This window comes from Octopus sinensis, linkage group LG6 (assembly GCF_006345805.1).
Source record: "Octopus sinensis linkage group LG6, ASM634580v1, whole genome shotgun sequence".
NCBI classification, from domain to species: Eukaryota; Metazoa; Mollusca; class Cephalopoda; order Octopoda; family Octopodidae; genus Octopus; species Octopus sinensis.
The window spans coordinates 743,707-762,479 of record NC_043002.1 but is presented as its reverse complement, the minus strand read 5'-3'; the positions used below and the strand labels follow the sequence as shown (position 1 = coordinate 762,479).

The 18,773-nt window shown below is 33.7% G+C and overlaps 1 protein-coding gene across 3 annotated transcripts in view; it reads left to right on the top strand.

The window, feature by feature from the left end:
* LOC115213347 (INO80 complex subunit D) overlaps window positions 1-17,900 on the top strand; it is a 65,529-nt gene extending 47,629 nt beyond the window's left edge. For all 3 annotated transcript variants that reach the window (XM_029782282.2, XM_029782283.2, XM_036503538.1), the window contains 9 exons: window positions 1,430-1,529; window positions 1,826-2,047; window positions 4,283-4,386; window positions 5,976-6,109; window positions 8,096-8,273; window positions 9,021-9,236; window positions 10,243-10,401; window positions 10,938-11,042; window positions 11,214-17,900. In XM_029782282.2, coding sequence (XP_029638142.1) covers window positions 1,430-1,529; window positions 1,826-2,047; window positions 4,283-4,386; window positions 5,976-6,109; window positions 8,096-8,273; window positions 9,021-9,236; window positions 10,243-10,401; window positions 10,938-11,042; window positions 11,214-12,475 — 2,480 coding nt within the window. In that variant the 3' untranslated portion in view covers window positions 12,476-17,900. The remainder of the gene's footprint in view (window positions 1-1,429; window positions 1,530-1,825; window positions 2,048-4,282; window positions 4,387-5,975; window positions 6,110-8,095; window positions 8,274-9,020; window positions 9,237-10,242; window positions 10,402-10,937; window positions 11,043-11,213) is intronic.
* Window positions 17,901-18,773: the final 873 nt, after the last annotated feature.

Genomic DNA, 18,773 nt, shown 5'->3' with positions numbered 1-18,773 from the left:
TAAACATAGCAGAGACTACAGTCTGATATTAGAGAGATGTCCTTGCTTGATATGCAGTTAAGGTGCCGGTAGGAGCTCCATATACTGTAATCAAGAGACATAGTGGAATCACTGGCTGGCTAACAATGAAGGTAAGCTTTTATGTGGCAGATGCACTTAAGCTGATTCAGTTGAAGTAGTTGTTAGCTTCTGTTATCCAGGTGACATAATTGGCAGAGGAAGTAATCGTTCAGAAAGTGTAGCGACCTGGATAAGAAAAGGTTCAAGGAGCAACCTCTGTTAGCAACAAAAGTTTTTTCCCTTCAGAATGAAGAGCAGATTGTATGATGTTTATGTGTGATCTGTGGTGTTGCCTGGTTGTGAGATGTCAGTCTTAAATGCAAACGATTGGCAAAGGCTGGGAAAGAATGAAGCAAAGATACCCTGCTGAGTATGGAAGACCAGAATACAAATGAATTAAGAGAAAAACTGGCCTTAGGAGGAATCAAGTGGAGTATGCTAGAAAGAAGATTGCACTGGTATGGATATGTGATGTGTATGGAGGATAACTGCTGCTTGGTGAAGAAGCACCAAGAGTTTCACATTAATGAAAGAAGGATACTAAGGAAGACTTGAGATGAAGTAGGGAAGGCCAAGCTGAAGATGTTGCAACAAGTGATGCTGTGGAAGTTCCTACCATCCACAGCAAAACACATCCTGATAGAAAAGTAGTGTTTTAGAGTTTGAGATTTTTTTATACTCTGCTCAAGTGTACCTCATACATTTTGCTGCCCCTCCTCTCAGCCACCTCCATTACTCTATTTATCATCTCTCTCCACCAGCTAACTCACCCACCCCAGAAATTGCATTGGTCCACCCTCAAGGCCTTTGTATAAGAGACTGCCTTGGATCTCTGGATCTCCCTCATCCCTCTATAATTCCTTCTCTTTAGTACATCTCCTTTACCCCTTTTTGCCCTTCTCTACTACCAGCCATTGCAGGGTACTTCTATTGCCAACTATCACCTACTCCTTATCTTATCCCATCAGTTACAAGTGATTGGTGAGTAAGACAATTTCTGGTGCTGATACTATGAAATGCACCCAGTACACACTGAGTGTACACACTGGCAGATGAGCAGAAAATGTGTAGAGTTCTGAAGCCTATTTAGCTATTCTTTCTAATACTGGTTCCACAAAAAATACACCCAGTACACCTCATAAAGTGGTTGATAGTAGGAGAGCATCCAGTCTTAGAAGCCAAGCCAGATAGGATGCAAGAGCACCAGTCAATGGAAACAGCAGCTCCCAGTAAGAAATTACTTGAGCTGTGATAACTTGCCAGCAGCGAAATTAGACATAAAAATGATGATTTTATATATATGTATGTATGTATGTCTCTATGATGTAGCGTGGAGATGATGATTTGATTGTTTATTTCATTTAAATAGGCTTGAATAGTTCTGAAGATGAAGAAAATAGTGAGGACGAACACTTACCCTGGCAGAATGATTGGTTAGTTTTATCATCTGATGAAGATGTTAAAGATGAGTAAGTAACTCTGACGTTTACATTTTTTTAATGGAAAGACTACCTCATGATGTCAACATAATTCATTTGTCAAAAATTGAATTTTTTTTTTTAGCTGTTATAGATCAAAAACTGATTGAATGATGACCTAGTTCTTATGCCAAGCAGCTTTTAACTCCTGAAATATTTCACTTGAAAACATTTAATAAACTTCATGAAATTGTTTGAGATGTGCAGTTATTGTTACTGAAATGTGTGTATGTATATAATATTATATATATATATTTCATTTTTTATTTATTTTATTTCTGTTTTAGAAATCTGTCCCCTCATTATCGGAGCAGAAAATTGGCCATCCGACGTGCACGATTACGGCGTCATGTTGTTCAATCTCAAGTTGCTGGTTGCTTCAATGCAAATATTCAGTTAAATAAGAATAAAGCAACTCTTGCTTTGATTCATGCCTTACGGGATAAGCCTCCTGCTGCTCTCAAGTCTTTACATTTTGTGCTTAACAAACCGCAGAAGAAATGTAATGTGTAAGTTGTTTTTGCTTGATAAGAATTTGCGGGGAAAAATAAAATTAGTACAAAATGCAGGAATTCTATTTGTATTAAATTAGAATTTTTTGTTTGCTATTTGTAATTATTGTTTTAAAATGTAACTAATTCACAAATCTATGGCAAAAAATGATTTGACAGACAATATTTCTATAACACATAATAGTTCAATATAGCAGGTATAAGATTCTACTGGTCTTCATATGCATCACCATATCCAGTTGTTTAATTACATTAGAATATATTGAAGGTGGTAAACTGGCAGAACCGGTAGCACACTGGGCAAAATGCTTAGCGATATTTCATCTGAGTTCAAATTCCGCCAAGATTGACTTTGCCTTTCATCCTTTCGGGGTGGATAAATTAAGTACCAGTTACGTACTGGGGTCAATCTAATCCACTGGCCCCCCCTCCTCAAAAGTTTCAGGTCTTGTTCCTAGAGAAGGAAAGTAGATCCCATTATATCCTTCTTCTGTGTAAATTGTCTTTGTACATAATGAAAAGAATCCCAAAATTACTTATTTGACAAGTGTTTGAAGCTTCTTTCTAACACTTTCATTGCCATATTCCTGTTCAAATACATTGCTTTGTTTTTAGTAGACTTTCATAATGGCGTTTCTAAACCTTTTTCTTTGTGGAATCATTCAATGCAAGTGAACCATCTTTCATGTGGACACATTTCTCTCCTACCACATCATGATTTTCTCTCACACGCTGTCTTTCAAACCAAAACATTTCATGTCTTTGGTCTTCGTGTCACAGAACATTAGCAAACTTCTTTTCTGTTACTTCTCTAGCTAAATATACCTGCCTCTTAGCTTTCTGCTACTCCCACTCTTCCAGGCCTGTTTCTTTACTCCAATGGCCTTGTCTACAGCATTGTTCCACCACCACATCACCCTAGGTCGAATAAGACTTTGCACCAGCAACAGATTTGGTCTATTGCACTCAGCAAGCTGTCTCGAATGAATTCCCAGCTGCCCTCTGTATTACAAGTCTGTAGTTCCTCCTCCTCATCAAATTTCTCAATTAGGATGTCCTTAAATCTTTGATCATACAGAGGATCCTTAAGCTTCCACATCATTCTTTTCCAGATAGGTCTTTGTGGCACCCTTCTGGCCTGAGTCTAAAGTCACTTCTGACTAGTCTATGTTGTGAAGTACATTCTTCACCAGAGAAGATCTTTGCATTTATGAGCAACCATGTATCTTGCTATCTGATGAGAATGTAATTGATCTGACTAGTGTGGTTACCCGATTCATAGGTAACTAGGTGACTGACTAGTTTCCTGAAGTAGGTGTTACAAATTGATATGTTATTTGCATCACAAAACTCCAGTAGCCTTGTTCCCCTCTTCGTTCTGAGAACCAATTCCATGGCCTCCATGTACACCATGGAAGATACTGGGCTGCTGCCAGACATGCCCATTGAACTCCCCAGCCACAAAGATGTGGTCACTGTCATTCGTCTTTGAGGTAGCCTGTAGAAGGATATTGTAAAAGTGCTCCTTTTATTCATTTGGTAGGCCCACTTAGTGGGCACAGGCTGAGATAATTGTCACTGTACTATTCTGCAAAAGTAGCCTGAGCTTAAGTACTCTATCACACACTCTGTGACCTTATCCACCCATTTCTTTGCAAGAAGTATGTCCACACCACCTACCCTGTCACTGTTAGCTTGAAGTGTTTATACCTATGTGTCTTGCCTGTGAGTAACCTGGCTGATGCTCCCCTCCATCTTACCTCTTGAATGCAACATGCATCAACAAGCATCTCAACAATCTCACAAGACCTACCTTTCAATGTGCCCACATTGGCAGTGCCAACTCTGAAAACTTGGAAAGGGATATGTGGAGGGAAAATGTTATTCAGCATCTGAAAAAAAAAAAAAAGGTTTCAATGAGTGTTTGATAACAGACATGTCATAAGGATTGGTCTTGCTATATATATATGTATTAGTTGCCCTACCTCTCCTGTAAAGGTAGCTGCTCTACCCTTGAAGCTAGGAACTTTTCAGCACCCCTTGTAATGGGTAATTTTTGTAGGAGTTTTTTAAAAAATTTGCACAAAAATTATTTAGATATGTAAATTTTTAAAGTCTATTCCATCCTGTCTAGTGGGGAATATATACACCACAGAAACAAGGAAACTAGCCCTATGACTATTTTTCAGAATGTTTCTGTTGATTCTGTACTAATTTCAGTTTTCTTTTCAGGCACAAAATGTCTGGTTTAAGGAAGAGATTCTGTTGCTATCGAAATGAGGATGATGGTAAATGCAATAAGAAAGCTCTCCCTTGCACAAACCATTGTATTAAACGTATCCTTTTAATAATAATAGTCATCTTTTCTTTTTTTTATAAGACATTTTGATTTATCAGTATAATTTCTTTCTTTCAATTTTATGTGATATTTAATTGTGATTCATCTCATTCTGATGGATCCCAGCGTGCACTTTGGAACTCATTGCAGGGATAGGCGATTGAAGGAGAGTGAGTGAAGAAGACTAAAGAAGGATGGTTGAGATGCAAACAGAAGTGTTTAGATGAGGAAGCCAAGTTTTTGGGTTTTTATCATATTGAATCCATTGTGCAAGGGTGGACTTTTTACAGATGAAGTTAATCACTTTTAATTTTTTGTTGGGAAATATTGCTGTTAATCATGAAAAGTTTTTACATTTTAATTATTCAGTTGGCTGAATGTTGTGCTTTAATCCTTTAGCCTTTAAACCAGCCATATCTGGCCTAAATATTCTTTCTGCTTTAAGCTCAAACTGGCCAGATCTGGCTTCTCTCACCTCCTTCATTCTGAAATCTCAAATCTATGAGATAATGCATGATAAATTCAATGTTAATAAATGAAAATACATTTGGTAGAATGATTTGAATGCTACAGAGTTACTATACCATTCTTTGAACAGATGTTAGCTTGCAATAATTGTATCCAGTTGTTAACAAAGGAGATTTGTTTGGGTTCTACAGGAATTTTACAGTTTTAGTATGTTGTGTCCATTATGTATCCATGGAATTAACGGTGAGTTCAAAATAGCCGAGGCTGGAAAATAGAACTAAGCTCACTTAATGCTTTTAGCATCCTTTGGTTAACCTGTTTCTTACTATATGTTTTTTAAAAAAACAATGTCCTTATTTCAGTGAATTTTGAATGAAAGAAAAAATTTTTTAAATAACTTTACCTTTATTAAGCTGTTGTTTGGAATATCATTATCATTTAACATCCATTTTCCATGCTGGCATGGGCTGGATAGTTCAACAGGAGTTGGCAAGATGGACAGCTAGACCAAGCTCCATTGTCTGTTGTGGCATAGTTTCTGTGGCTGGATGCCCTTCCTAATGCCAACTACTCCATAGAATGTACTGGGTGCTTTTTAATTGGCACCAGCTCTGGTAGGAGTCACCAAGTAACTTCCAAGGCAAAGGCCCTTCAGTTGTGAGGGTGAGTAGTATTGAGGTAGTTTACTTTGTGCCAGTTGTGAGGTTAAAGTATGACAGAGGGATAGAGAGAGGTGTCTAACTATACAGAAGATACTTGGTTAACCTAGTAAGAAAAGAAAGAAGAGAAAAGAGCTAGAATTAGAGAGAAAGGTAGAATGAGAGAGAGAGAGAGATGATGGAGTTTTGTTGGGGGACATAACCACAAAGTACAATGTGAGTGAACCTAGATTAAAATGAAATTTCAACAGGTTTTAATTTAAATTGCTTTAAATGATGAAATTTGTACTCTAGAATCAGTGGAAGTTTTGGGCAAGTTGGTATCTGATGGGTTAAATAAATTGTGATGTCAAACTGTGCCAGTTTTGAAGCAGCTAATAATGACTATAAAACTACATACGTTGATGTGTGAAGTTCTTTCTGAATATTAAACCCTTTTGTGTTCCTTATTGTACTCCAGATATCATGTATAATGTCGATCAGCAATTGTTTGATTATTGTACAGCAAAATTTGCAGACAATACACAATGCTGTGTTCCAGTTTTTGACATCAAACATGATTTACCTCTTTGTCAAGAGCATGCTGCAAAAGCTGTGAGTATTTGATGGTTTCTTAATTAATTATTTATTACACATGACGATGATTGTTGAAAGGCAACATTGCCGCAGCATTTGTCCAGAGATTACATAATTTATGGATGTGCTGTGCTTAAAAACATGATATATATCTCAGAGCAAGATGAAAATCGTTCCAGCAGTGACTAGTGAGAGCACTAGATGCATTTGGCCCTTGTCAGTGGCATATAAACATGGCCAGCCACATGTTTAAACAAGATTTGCTACCTCCAGTGTATGGAGGTTTAATAAAAGCACAAAATAAGAAATAATGAAAAGAAAAATTTTATTTTTCTGAATCTACATATAATGCCATTTTATTTCATTAAGTTTTAAAAATTAAGTCAATTAAATTTTCATTATTTCTTATTTTGTACTTTTATTAAGCCTCCAAATGTGTCAGATCATTTTGGTCCACTCTGTATATAGGAAAACAAGGAATAACCTTTTACTGGTATTGTGGATAGCCACTTAGCTGAATAAAGATCCAGTATTTACAATAGAAACTTTATTAAATATTATAAAACTCATTTGTGCATCATACTTAGTGTTAATACATCAATATATTTACATTAAGTATGATATGGAGATAGCTATTTTCATTCAATTCTGCTTCTATTAAATAAAATGGATTTCGAAATTTTCTCTTTTGGTCCCTAGACCTCAAACTAAAAATTCTTGAACATTTTTGTTAAATGCTATTGATAAAACAGTTTTTAACATCTCTGTGACACATTGCCAAGGCTTATTAGAATTAGTGTATTCATATTCAGTAACCTTATAATCCCCACTAAATACTTAAGCTTTGTGGGATTTGACTATTTCACTCATGAAAGGGAAGATGGTTTCAGTTGTTCTCCTAATTCATTTTCTTGATGTTTCATCAATCTTTGAGGTATTATAGTAAAAACCTATTGCTTTCTCATCAAAACAGGAGCATATCTTTGCTACGTTTTCTCAGTTGTTTGTATTAAACATTTTAAATAAATTTATCATAACTTTGTGTGATTGAATTGGTAAATAATAACAGGATAAAGCCTTACCTCAGTTGTCGTTGTTGCTCTGCAAGAATTTCTGGCAGTGTGTGAAGAGAAACATTTTCATTTATTCTTAATTGTTACCCACTCTAGTGTTAGTCACTACGTAATTCTGCTAATCCCCAGAATATGGATAAATCCATTGACCTCCTTATCTCACCTCATATTGTTTTCTTCTCTCATCTTTCTGTATTTGCCCATCTCTTCTAAAGATCACATCACACAATCACAAGCTAATAAAAATATTAACAAACAAATCAATAAGATCCCATTTCTAGGCAAACATCCACAACAATCAACAATGGAAAATCTGGTGTAACACTCATCATCCCTCCTCACCAACACCTAATTTTATAGTCATTTGTCCACCGAGATATCTTTCTCTGTCACTTTCTTATGGCTACTCTGTGACACTTGTTTTCATCATCTGTCGTCATCAGCCTCATCTGCTAATCATCATCATCGTTTAACGTCCGTTTTCCGTGCTAGCACGGGTTGGACGGTTCGACCGGGGTCTGGGAAGCCAGGAGGCAGCACCAGGCTCTAGTCTGATCTGGCAATGTTTCTACAGCTGGATGCCCTTCCTAACGCCAACCACTCCATGAGTGTAGTGGGTGCTTTTTACGTGCCACCAGCACAGGTGCCAGGGGAGCCTGTGCCGGTGATAGCAATTGAATAAAAGAGCAAATAGACATATGAGCCGTTAGCAATAAAGCCAGTAAGACTAGATTATGAACAGATTGCACATGATTTAAAATTCTTTTAGGGTTATGTTCTATAGCCCCTGTCATGTCGATTGCTTTTTTGATATCATTTTAAACTCATTACAGTTGTCTGATATTTGTTCACATTGATTTAGTCAATTGTTACCAATTTGATATAATACTTTAAAATTACTCAATAATAATGATTTTTAATTATCATTTAGGACAATTATCAAAAAGTTCAAAGCAATGAATCTAAACACAAAAGACCAAGGAAGAAACCTAAACCAGCTGCTCTCACAAAGACAAAGAGTAAAAAGAAGAAGAAGAAAAATCAACGTTGCAATGTCCGTCCACAAGAATCTGTTCGTCGTGCTGAGAGGCTGGAGAACACTGAACCAGGTGAGGACTTGCTATCTTTTAGTCATAGAGTTTCTTAAAAGAGAGAACTGTTCAGTTTACTACTTAAAACTTTTGCCTAAATCTTTATCTGTGAATTTTGTCAATTGCTATGCATGGCTTTAGAGTTGAATAACAAAATGCATTGTCCTTTGGATTCAAAGCACCAATTTCAGATGAAACCTTTTTCTACAGAAATATTGCTTAGAGAACCTCTTCATAATTAGCAAAGAACAAGGAACTGTATTATGCCTTTTTCTAAGCAGTATTTTTTTTTTAAATGCACAAGGATTATGGTGTTTCATTTTCACCAATAACGTAGAGGTTGTCTTCTAGAATTAAGATCTGCTTTTTGCTGTAGGTAGTTGAACCTCTTTCAAAAACCTGTTGAAGTCAAGGAATGTAGAATGTGTTATGTCTATAAAGATCATTCTGATTGTTAAATTTAACATTAATAAAAAAAATACTTGGTTTCAGAATATACTTTCCAACACGAGAAAGATTTTTATACTTCTGTAAAAAATATTGTTTGATGGCCACAATATTTTAATATATGGGGTCATTGGACTTAAAGCAAATTAGCTAAGAAAATTATCTCTGCCAACTGCAGCATGTATTAGAGAGGGGAAGACAAGCTTTTTGATAGTCGATTAGAATGTTTACAAGTTGAAATTTTTTAAGAATAAAGTTATGCATGAGTTATTTTTGTATTAAATGGAAATTGCATTTTAGGATTAATGTTTTGTTCAGTTTCAGTGGATGAGTCACCAAATATTGTTGCCTCTGCATCTAGTGCAACTGCCAATAATGCTACTGCTGCAGCTAAAACTGTGGTCACTACAAGCCAGTCTTCAATTCCACCAATTACTACCGCTGTACTTGACACATCTAGTATACTTCAGGATTCTCTTCTAAGTGCACCAGAAAAGACTGGTAATTTATTACCAAACTTACCTCCCCCAAAACGTAAGAAATAAATAGTCTTAAATTATTACTTTTCATTATCTCTTATAATTTCCAACATGTATTTTTTTTACTTTTCCTCACAGAGTACAAGGCAAACAACCATAAATAGAAAGTACGATGCAGATCACTTGTATGCTTTCTATAATGTTACTTTAAAGGTAGTGAGCTGACAGAATTGTTACCATGCCAGACAAAATGCTTTGGTTCATTTCTTCTAACTTGGTTCTGGGTTCAAATTTTACTGAGGTCAATTTTACTTTTCATAAGTACCAGTTGAATACTGAGATTAATGTAATTGACATATTTTGCTCCCCTAAAATTTCAGTAGAAGGGATTTTTAATGTTATTTAACCAACATTTTCTTTGTACTCTGTGTTATTCTCTAGTTATCTCTCCCTCTCTCTCATACATTCATGGATATCTATGTTGCATGGGTATAATCCATGTGCGGAAAGTCTGTGTTTACGATGTAATGTATGAAAGTATGTCTCTCTACATTCTTTAAAGTGTTCTATGGAACCCTATTTCCTCTTGCAAATCTATTGTTTCTGTCTATCTACTTTGTTCTCCCACCACCAGCATTACTTGGAAAACGGTTAAGGATTCACAAGAAAAGCATCCAACCATCAAAATCTACCAAAGTCTTGCTTGCATAGCAATACAAATGTTAAATGAAACAAAGGATATGGACATAACAATGATGATCTGTATGTTGTGTATACACATGCATACACACACGCATCTGTGTGTGTATGTGTCACCCTCTCCTTGCTTTGACATTACATGGTAGTTGTGTCAGCGTCACATAAGCAATGTTCTTTGTTTCTAATCTTCTGAGACATGTCTCACCCATTTCCTTATCTGGAAACGTATGAGGGTTGACATCTGGAAGGGCATTTTTGTTTTAATGAGAATGGCATTCAAAAAGTATGTTTTATTGTTTGAGTTAATAAGATATTTTGATGATATAATAGCCACTGTATATAATTAATTAAATATTTTTCAGGGACATCTATTTCTCTACACCTCCCCATGGATCTTCCTCCCGTCACAACTAGTTCAGCTGTTGGTTCCAGTGCAGAGCTTAATCATATTGACTTTGCTAAATTAAGTAAAAATTTCCAGGACCTTGGATCTGTTCTAGATGGTGGTGGATTTTCTCCAGGTAATTGATTCTTCTCTATATTTCAGTTTAGTTAAATTTTATTTCCGAGCTTTTGGGGTGGGGTGGGGGGTTGTATCATCTATATTTGTACAAAGAAATTTCATGTTTTTATAATATTTAGTTTTTTGAACTCCTTTATTTTGTAGTTTAAATAGAGAAAATATTTTTTCTGTGAGTTCTCCATTATAGTCTAATTCCTTTTGGTATGAGTGTGTTTATTCTTTCCAACTTGACTTTATTTGTATTAATTTTGTTATAATTATTTCTCTAATTAACTTCATTTTCTATATTGACCCATTCCACTCCTTATCTCCTTTACATTTAACATTGTTGCTGCATCATACAGTCACTAGTATAACCACTGTAATCTATATAAATATATACACATGCTTTTAACACTTTTGCAATTATTCTTGAAAAACCAATCTTAATCTTATTTTTACAAATGGGTTGAATATATTTATTTGAAGCTTATGTTTAAAGTAAAGTTGCTTTGGAAATTTTTAATGAATAAATGTTATTCCTTCTTTTTGTAGACTCCATAGATAAATCCTTTGAGTTGCCACTTGATCAAGCATCCAAGCTCCTAGAACAAGATTTACAAGAGGTTTTCAACAATGATACATTTGACATATTTTCAGGTAAATATCAGCAATAATTCCATTGTTCTGTCATCGTGATTTTTAAAGCTAATATTCAATAATATTCAGTAAAGCTAATATTCAATAAAAGTTTTATATTTCCTTCAAAGTAAATCATGAAAAGACAAAAAACTTGAATTTTTTTCTCTTTTTCTGCTTTCTTTACGACAGGCCGAAATGGAGAATATGATCCTACAAAGGAAGAATCTGAAGATCTTGAACGTGCATTAGCAGCAGCTTATAAAGATATTCGGGATGCTAAAGAAAAGCTTGATAAATTGTCCAGAGTTGGTGATCAATCTTCCCAGTTGATGGATGTTAATGATGAAGAATGGACCAAACATATTGCAGATTCACTTTTGAATTCTGTCCAGCCTAATACAGTTCCTGTCACTGCCACTACTTTGACTACTGGGAATGGTCTAGCTTCAGAGCTTATGAAAGATAATTTGAATGTTCTTGATAGTTCTGATTTAACAGCTAATTCTCTGCCTATGTCTGGTCAAGTGATCAACCAGCCAGTTGGTTCCATTACAACTGCTACATCAAATGGAGGAACTTCAGTTTTGCCATATGGTTGGATTAATTTCAACATGGCCTCAGTGCCATCATCACTTTCAGATCAACCATTGTCAAATTGTAACAACCTCTTTATTAATAGTAAGCATGTACCACTAGCATCCACTCAATCTATAGCTTCAGATTTGGCCTTAACATCTTCTCAACAACTTTCAACAAATGTTTCACACCTTTCCTCTTCAATATACAGGTCTGCTTCAAACAATCGAACTGTTTTGACTACCACTTCTAAAGAAACAGCCATAGAAGGAAACACTTCACTTGGAGGCATGGCACCTCAGCAGGTTTCTGTTGAGCCAAAGCCTTTGTCTTCATCTGAATCTTCACTAGCAGCTGCAACATCACAACAAGCTAATTGCCAAGAAGCAACACGAACCATTTCTGCCCATGCTGCAGCAGTCACATCAGCTCAAACTGGTTTGTCAGCTCATGTAAACATCAACACCCAAACCTCAACTCAGTTGACTACCACTAGTATTCAGATGCCATCTTCTCAAACTGCCATTCTTCCAACATTATTGTCAATGCAAAGTGGCTCTATTCGGCCTGGAATCTGGTCCGCTGGTGGAGTGACTGCTGGAATCCCTATTCACTATTACAATGGCTTGCCTTCATCAGGAAGAATACCATTTGTTCAGAACATGGATTCTGGACCTCCGCCTGGCAGCTCTGCTAAATTTCAGTTAAATTCACACTTAGATTCAGGGGAATATAAACAAGATTTGACATTTACTTCATTACCACATTCCATGGGGACTTCCCATGGGGGAGCCCAAAGAACACGGACTGAAAAGAATCAAGGAGCAAAACCTGGCTCTATAACACAATTGAACTCATCTGGGGAAAATACATAGCAGTGAATGTGATATTTGTATTTCAGTGCTGTGTCCGATTGGTCAACACCATCATCCACCTCCAGGTGCCTATATCATGCAGTTTTATCTGTTGTAACTTTTCATCTCCCCACTATTTCTTTCTCAATCTTAGTTAATGTGTAAGACTACAGGAGACAGCCATGATAAATTTATTGATATTCACACATAACTTTTCTTTAGTTCTAAAGAACAAAGAAGACGATTATCCTTAACTTCTAGTCTTACTATCAATATTTGAGATCTTTAATTGATAAAAGTAAAAACTACAAACCCAAACTGAGCAGAGGAAATATATAAGTAACCCAATGAATATATTTAAAGGAAACAAAATGGGGGAAAGTGTTTAATCAGAAAAGAATAAAAAGACAAACTTAACAATTAAGAAATGCTTCACCACATCATTCTTCATCATTGTAAATATCTTCACATTTTTTCATATCTTTACATACTGCACATAGACACTTTCTATGTATACACACATACACGTGTGTGTATGTGTGTGTGTGTGTGTGTGAGAACTGTGTGTATGTGTGTGTGTGAGAACTGTGTGTATGTGAACTGTGTGTGTATATGTGTGTGAGTATTTAAATGCATACAAACATGTAATACATACACATTTATGATTGTGCATATATGTATATATATTCCAGGTGGTTTGGGCCCTTCAAAGCAAATCAATTAAATACAACCTATTTTGCTAATATCTGCTATGTTTGAAGCGACTGGAATACACTAAGGGGACTCTGTTATTGTGGTTTGTGTTTAAATGTATTATCATATCATGAAAGGTTGAAGAAAACAAGCTATTTCATCAGTAGCTCAGTTCATTCTTACTGTATTTCACAGGGAGCATAAGATGACTAAAACCAAGTGTAGCACATATTGACCCCTTCCCCTCTGTCTCTTCTTGCTAACCTCTGCTCCTTTTATCCAAATTTACTGGGTATATGGATACTGTAATAAACTAATTTGCAAAAAACAAAAATGGAAAAAAAAAAATGAAAAAAGAAAAAGAAAAAAAAAAGAAGTATAAAAAAAATACAAAAAATAATCCCACCCCTATTTATGTATTTATCATAGTGTAAAGAAAAATTGAATTCAATAATTTATTTGGCAACTTTCTTTCTCACCGTTTGTGACCTTCTTTCATTACTCACAGTACCTCAGTGTTTTGTCATGAGCTGCATTGGAACTGATGTTAGTATTTGTCGACATATTTTCTCTTGAGAAAAGCAAAGCCCCACCAAAATTGTCATTTAATACAACTTCTATTCGAAATGGAGGTTTGGGGCTTTCTGGCAGTCACCGTTAGGCTGTGAGACACTACTGGAAAATGTTTCTATTTAATCTGTCTATCTATCTGTCTATCTATTCATCATCACCATCATCATCAGTTGTCATCACTGCTTAGCTATTAAATTAGGAATAAATGCTATTTCCTGGGTATTTTCTTTCATTTTATTCTTCTTTTAAAATAAGATTTGTAAGCATTTTAAAATTAATTTCTAACTTCAACTTTTACTACTACTACTACTACCACCATCAGTCAAGTACTAGGATTGATTTAATCGACTAATCCTCTTTCCCTAAAGTTGTTGGCCTTGCACCTCAATCAGACACACTTATTATAGATTGATAGAATTGGAAGAGCATCAAACAAAATACTTTGTGGTATTTAGTTTGAGCACTTTACATTTTGGTTTCAAATCCTGCCAATGTCAACTTTGCCTTTCATCTTTCCAGGGTTGATAAAGAAGTCAAAGATACCAACTGACCCTTTTCTCCTCAGAATTGCTGGCCTTAATCTAAATTAGAAACCATTATTAAGAAGGCAGTGAATTAGCAGAATTGTTGTTAGAGCACCACCACCACCACCACCAGGGGGTTAAAATGTTTGCTCGAGTTTAATTGTGGCTCTTTTCATTCTGGGTTTGAATCTTGCCATGGCTGACTTTGCCTTTCGTCCTTCCAGGGTTGATAAAATAAAGGACCAGCTAAGTGCTGGGGTCAACAGTATTGACTTATCCCCATTCCCTCAAAATTACTGGCCTTCTTCCTAAATTAGAAACCATTATTATTATTATTTTTTTTTTTTATTAAAGTACTGTAATTTCCATTGTTTTCAGACACACTTCTTTACTGAATCATTTCAGTTAATTTTATTTTGATTAACATTTTTTTCTGAAAAATTTATTTCAATATTAATTTACTCTCTAAAAAGTTAGTTCCTTTTTATTTTTTTTTAACATAATTATGTCAATGGATCTCTAAGCCCATATCTTTTCTTTTCGTCTTATTTATCAAAGTACTTAGTGATGGAGTAATTTACTTTCCAACACCAATGGACAAATTATGAATATTTAAATAATGTGACGTAATATATAATGCATTCAGCTTTTATCATTCAATAAATTTTTTTTTTGGCTAAAATAATGGAAATAATGCAAAAAAATATTTTTAATATTCCATATTGATATCTATATATTTAAAAATATTTTTAATATTGTATTTCTAGTTATATAATTAATTCATAAATGTAATGCATCCCTTGATTGCCGTAATATTATGATATTCTTTCTTCCTTCTACACAAATTGAATAAAAATAATTTATTTTCTTAATAAATATTAGAGGGGCAAAATCAGTAACATTTTCCAAGTAGATGTTTGTATCTGAAAGGAAACTTTTAATGTCAGTTTTCGGCATCAGCTTCATTAATATATGTTTTTCTGTGCCCCACACTCTTCTCCCAGCTTCTGTTCCTAATGATTATCACCTTATTGACATTAAATATCTTAACAGAATTATTTTTTGGTCACATTTATTTTTCCTCACTGTCTTGTGTTTCTAATATATTTCTTCACATTTTATTATTTGCAAAAAAAAAACAAAACAAAAAAGAAACAAAAAAAAAAAACTTCCTGCCAATTATTATTGCACTGTTACAAACATAGCCCTTTAGTGTACTTTATACTACAGCTTTTTTTTTCCCATAATTATTTTATTTTATTTGTTTTTGTATGAGGGATAGTGGAGATGCAATAAATAGGTTACAAAGTTTATTAAATCCCTTTTGTTGCTTCTTCAGTCTCTGTTATCTAGTTGTAAATCTGCCATGAAATAACTAATGTTTTCAGAAGCACACAGTTAATTATTGTTTTTAACTGACAAACTATTTCGAAATTGTCATTTGTTTAATGTCATAAATAAATATCATTTCCATTCTCTCTGCATGTTTTTCTTTCCCATTTTAAGGTGATGAACTTTTCATTTTAAAACTGACGACGAAAGACTAAAATACTTGCTGCAAGAGCTTTTGCTATTTTGTGAGTTGTTCTCCCATACCCTCCTTGTCTCTTGTCTCACCAAATGAAATGTGTTATATGAATTATTATTATTATTATTATTGCAAATAGTTAATCACTGCTTTAACTTGCTTAGTTTTATCAATCATAATTAATGCTGTAGTTGTTAATTTATTTTTATTTCAAAATGTTACTTCATCAAAATACTATTTTCGTTTTATTTGGTTTTCTCTCTTGCATAACATAAATTAATTAGAAAAAAATATTTCCTGAAAACTGTCAATTTATGATGATTAAAATTTCATAATTTAAACAACCTTTATTATAATAAGAGTTTAGGAGAACTTTCTTTTCAATCAGATATCTTCTTAGAAATTCAACCTCTTTGATCATTCCAGGTTTTTAAATCATTAGACTTTTCCTGTGGCTTAAAGATAAAATGAAACAAACAAATCCTTTTAGATTTATTTGATATTTAATAATAATTGTAAATTTAGTTATTCAGCAGATTTGACGGATGCTTTTTAATCGAAGACCACCCACAAATACTTCAGTTCACTTTTTCTTGGTTTATAGATTCTAGTCACCATATTGATGTTATAATTCCTGACAAGAAATGTTATGTACATCTTTCTAACTTTTTTAAAAACCACTTTCAGTCTTGCATAATAATAATAATAACAATTCTGATGATGATGATATTATTATTATTAAATAACTAATTAAGAAAATGTAATAATGTCTTTATAAATCAGCCAGAGCATCTTAACATCATTCATCACTCATACACATGATTTAAAAAAAAACACATCATCTAATGGTTGATGGTCAGAGAAAATCACTTTCAGTTTAACTCATATTTTAAAAGTGAAATTTCAAGAGGTAAGAATATTTTGAATAAAGTCACTCTTCTAATATGAGATCAAACTTTATTCCTAAATATTTTGCATGGTTTTGTTTTGTTTTTTTATTTATTTATTTATTTTTTTTTTTTGTAACAGCTAAATGGAGTTTATTTTGAATTATGCATTAATATGAAAATGTAACTTTCCGATAAAAAATGTATAATTACCCTGTTTATTTTCTCTGTAAAAAAGATAGTGTTTCAGTTTTTTTCTTGACATATTTTATGCAGTTTTTCATAAAATGCAATGGGAAAAAATTTAAGTAATATTGTTAGCATTTAATTTATAAATACAAAAGTTTTTTAATGATACATTAAAGGATTAGATTTCAAAATAGCTTTTCCAGTTGGGTTTTTGTGATTGAAATAAACTGGCACGTTATATTGAATGCTTTCATTGGCAAACTGTAGTAAGATAGATGCCGAGGTAGAGCAGATTGGTGCCGACTGGTTCTTTCCGATTTTAGTCAATTTCTCTGCTTTTTTGGAGGTGATAAAAGGAAATTTTTCACAGAAATTTCAAACTTTATTTTAGCTAATAACCATCTATATTGTAGACTCTAACCTTTGTAAGAAATAGTTTTGCTAGGACATCAAACATATTTCTATCAACCCAAACAAAGTAATATACACTTAGAATTAGTGTTCTAGTTATTTGTCTTTTCTTTTCATTATAAGAGTTTAACATTTTCTATGTTGATGATGATGATGATGATGTTTGTATAGTTCTGATATCCATATGCTTTTATCAATTTATGTATTTTTCCAGATTATCTTTTTGTATCTTTGTTTCTCTGAATTTTTTTGTCTTTCTATTTTATTTATTTTTCCTTTTTTAATCTACTGTAGGCAGGACATAGAATTTTGTCTCTTCTAAAATTTTACTCCATTTTTTATAGTGTTGACTGTTTGAAGTGTCTTTTTTTTTTTTTTTTCCATGTCAAATTGTACTGTTTGTTTCACAAGTTCTTTGCAAGACTAACTTTAATGTCTATACAATGCAGCTCTCTGCACTGTATACACTTGAGGATTTCTCAACAATATTGTTTTTAGCTAATTTGTAAATATTTAGACACTTCCAGAATCCTCAATAATGAATGTTTACAAAGTGAATTAGCTGGCCTGTAATGATGTATATTCTTGTAAAAAATAAACAAAATAAAAAGGATAAATAAACAATTAAAATGTGAATTAGATTTTCCCATTCACTTGTGATTGTAAACTGGTACAGCTTGTTGTACTTTTCATAGGCTTTCACCAAACAACAACAACAACTACAACAACTGCCTGTGTTTGGATCTTGTTTGCTTCTTTATACTGGATCAACTAAGTTTGGCAATTAGGGTGTTTTTTTGTTTTTTTTTTTTAATTACCTTTTATTTTCATTATCCTGCTTCATGAAGATTTTCTCAAACTTTTGGTTCCTATCTTCTTGATGGTTTTCTTTAAACAGATATTATATAAGTGAAAACTTTTTGGAAAGAAATGTTAGTTATGACATTCCAATGCTTCCATTACTTATGGAATCCTATTAGCTGATATTTACTGGAAGAAAAAGTTTGTTTTAAAAGTTATGAAGCCAAATAAAACTACCTGCTTCTGTCTACCGTTGAGTGGAAAATGTTCATTGTTTACCAATTTATACTCTTAACCATTGAACAATGTGCAGCAAAGTGAATTGTTGACTACTTTTACGAAAACAGTGGCTCATTGTAGTTTACTTATGTATAAAAATTATTGTTACTATACAAAGCATTGTCTTTTGTTATGATCCTATTTTTCATCTCCTAACAGCAGCAGCTGTTGGATCTGATCCATTTCACCTTGCTAGTGGATCCTTTTCTTTTGGTTGCCCTGCATGTAACTTATATTCTACTCAAGTTATTTGTCTCAATCTCTTCTTCCATTCCGACTGCAGCTTTTCTTATTGAGGCCTAAGTTTCTTTTCCCTTTTCAAAACCAGTTGACCTGTCAAACATTTCTTTATCTCAGATGTTTGAGATGGAGTTTTATTAACAATTGTAGTTAATTAATGTTACTATGTTGTTGGAGAGTTCTAATTAACCATT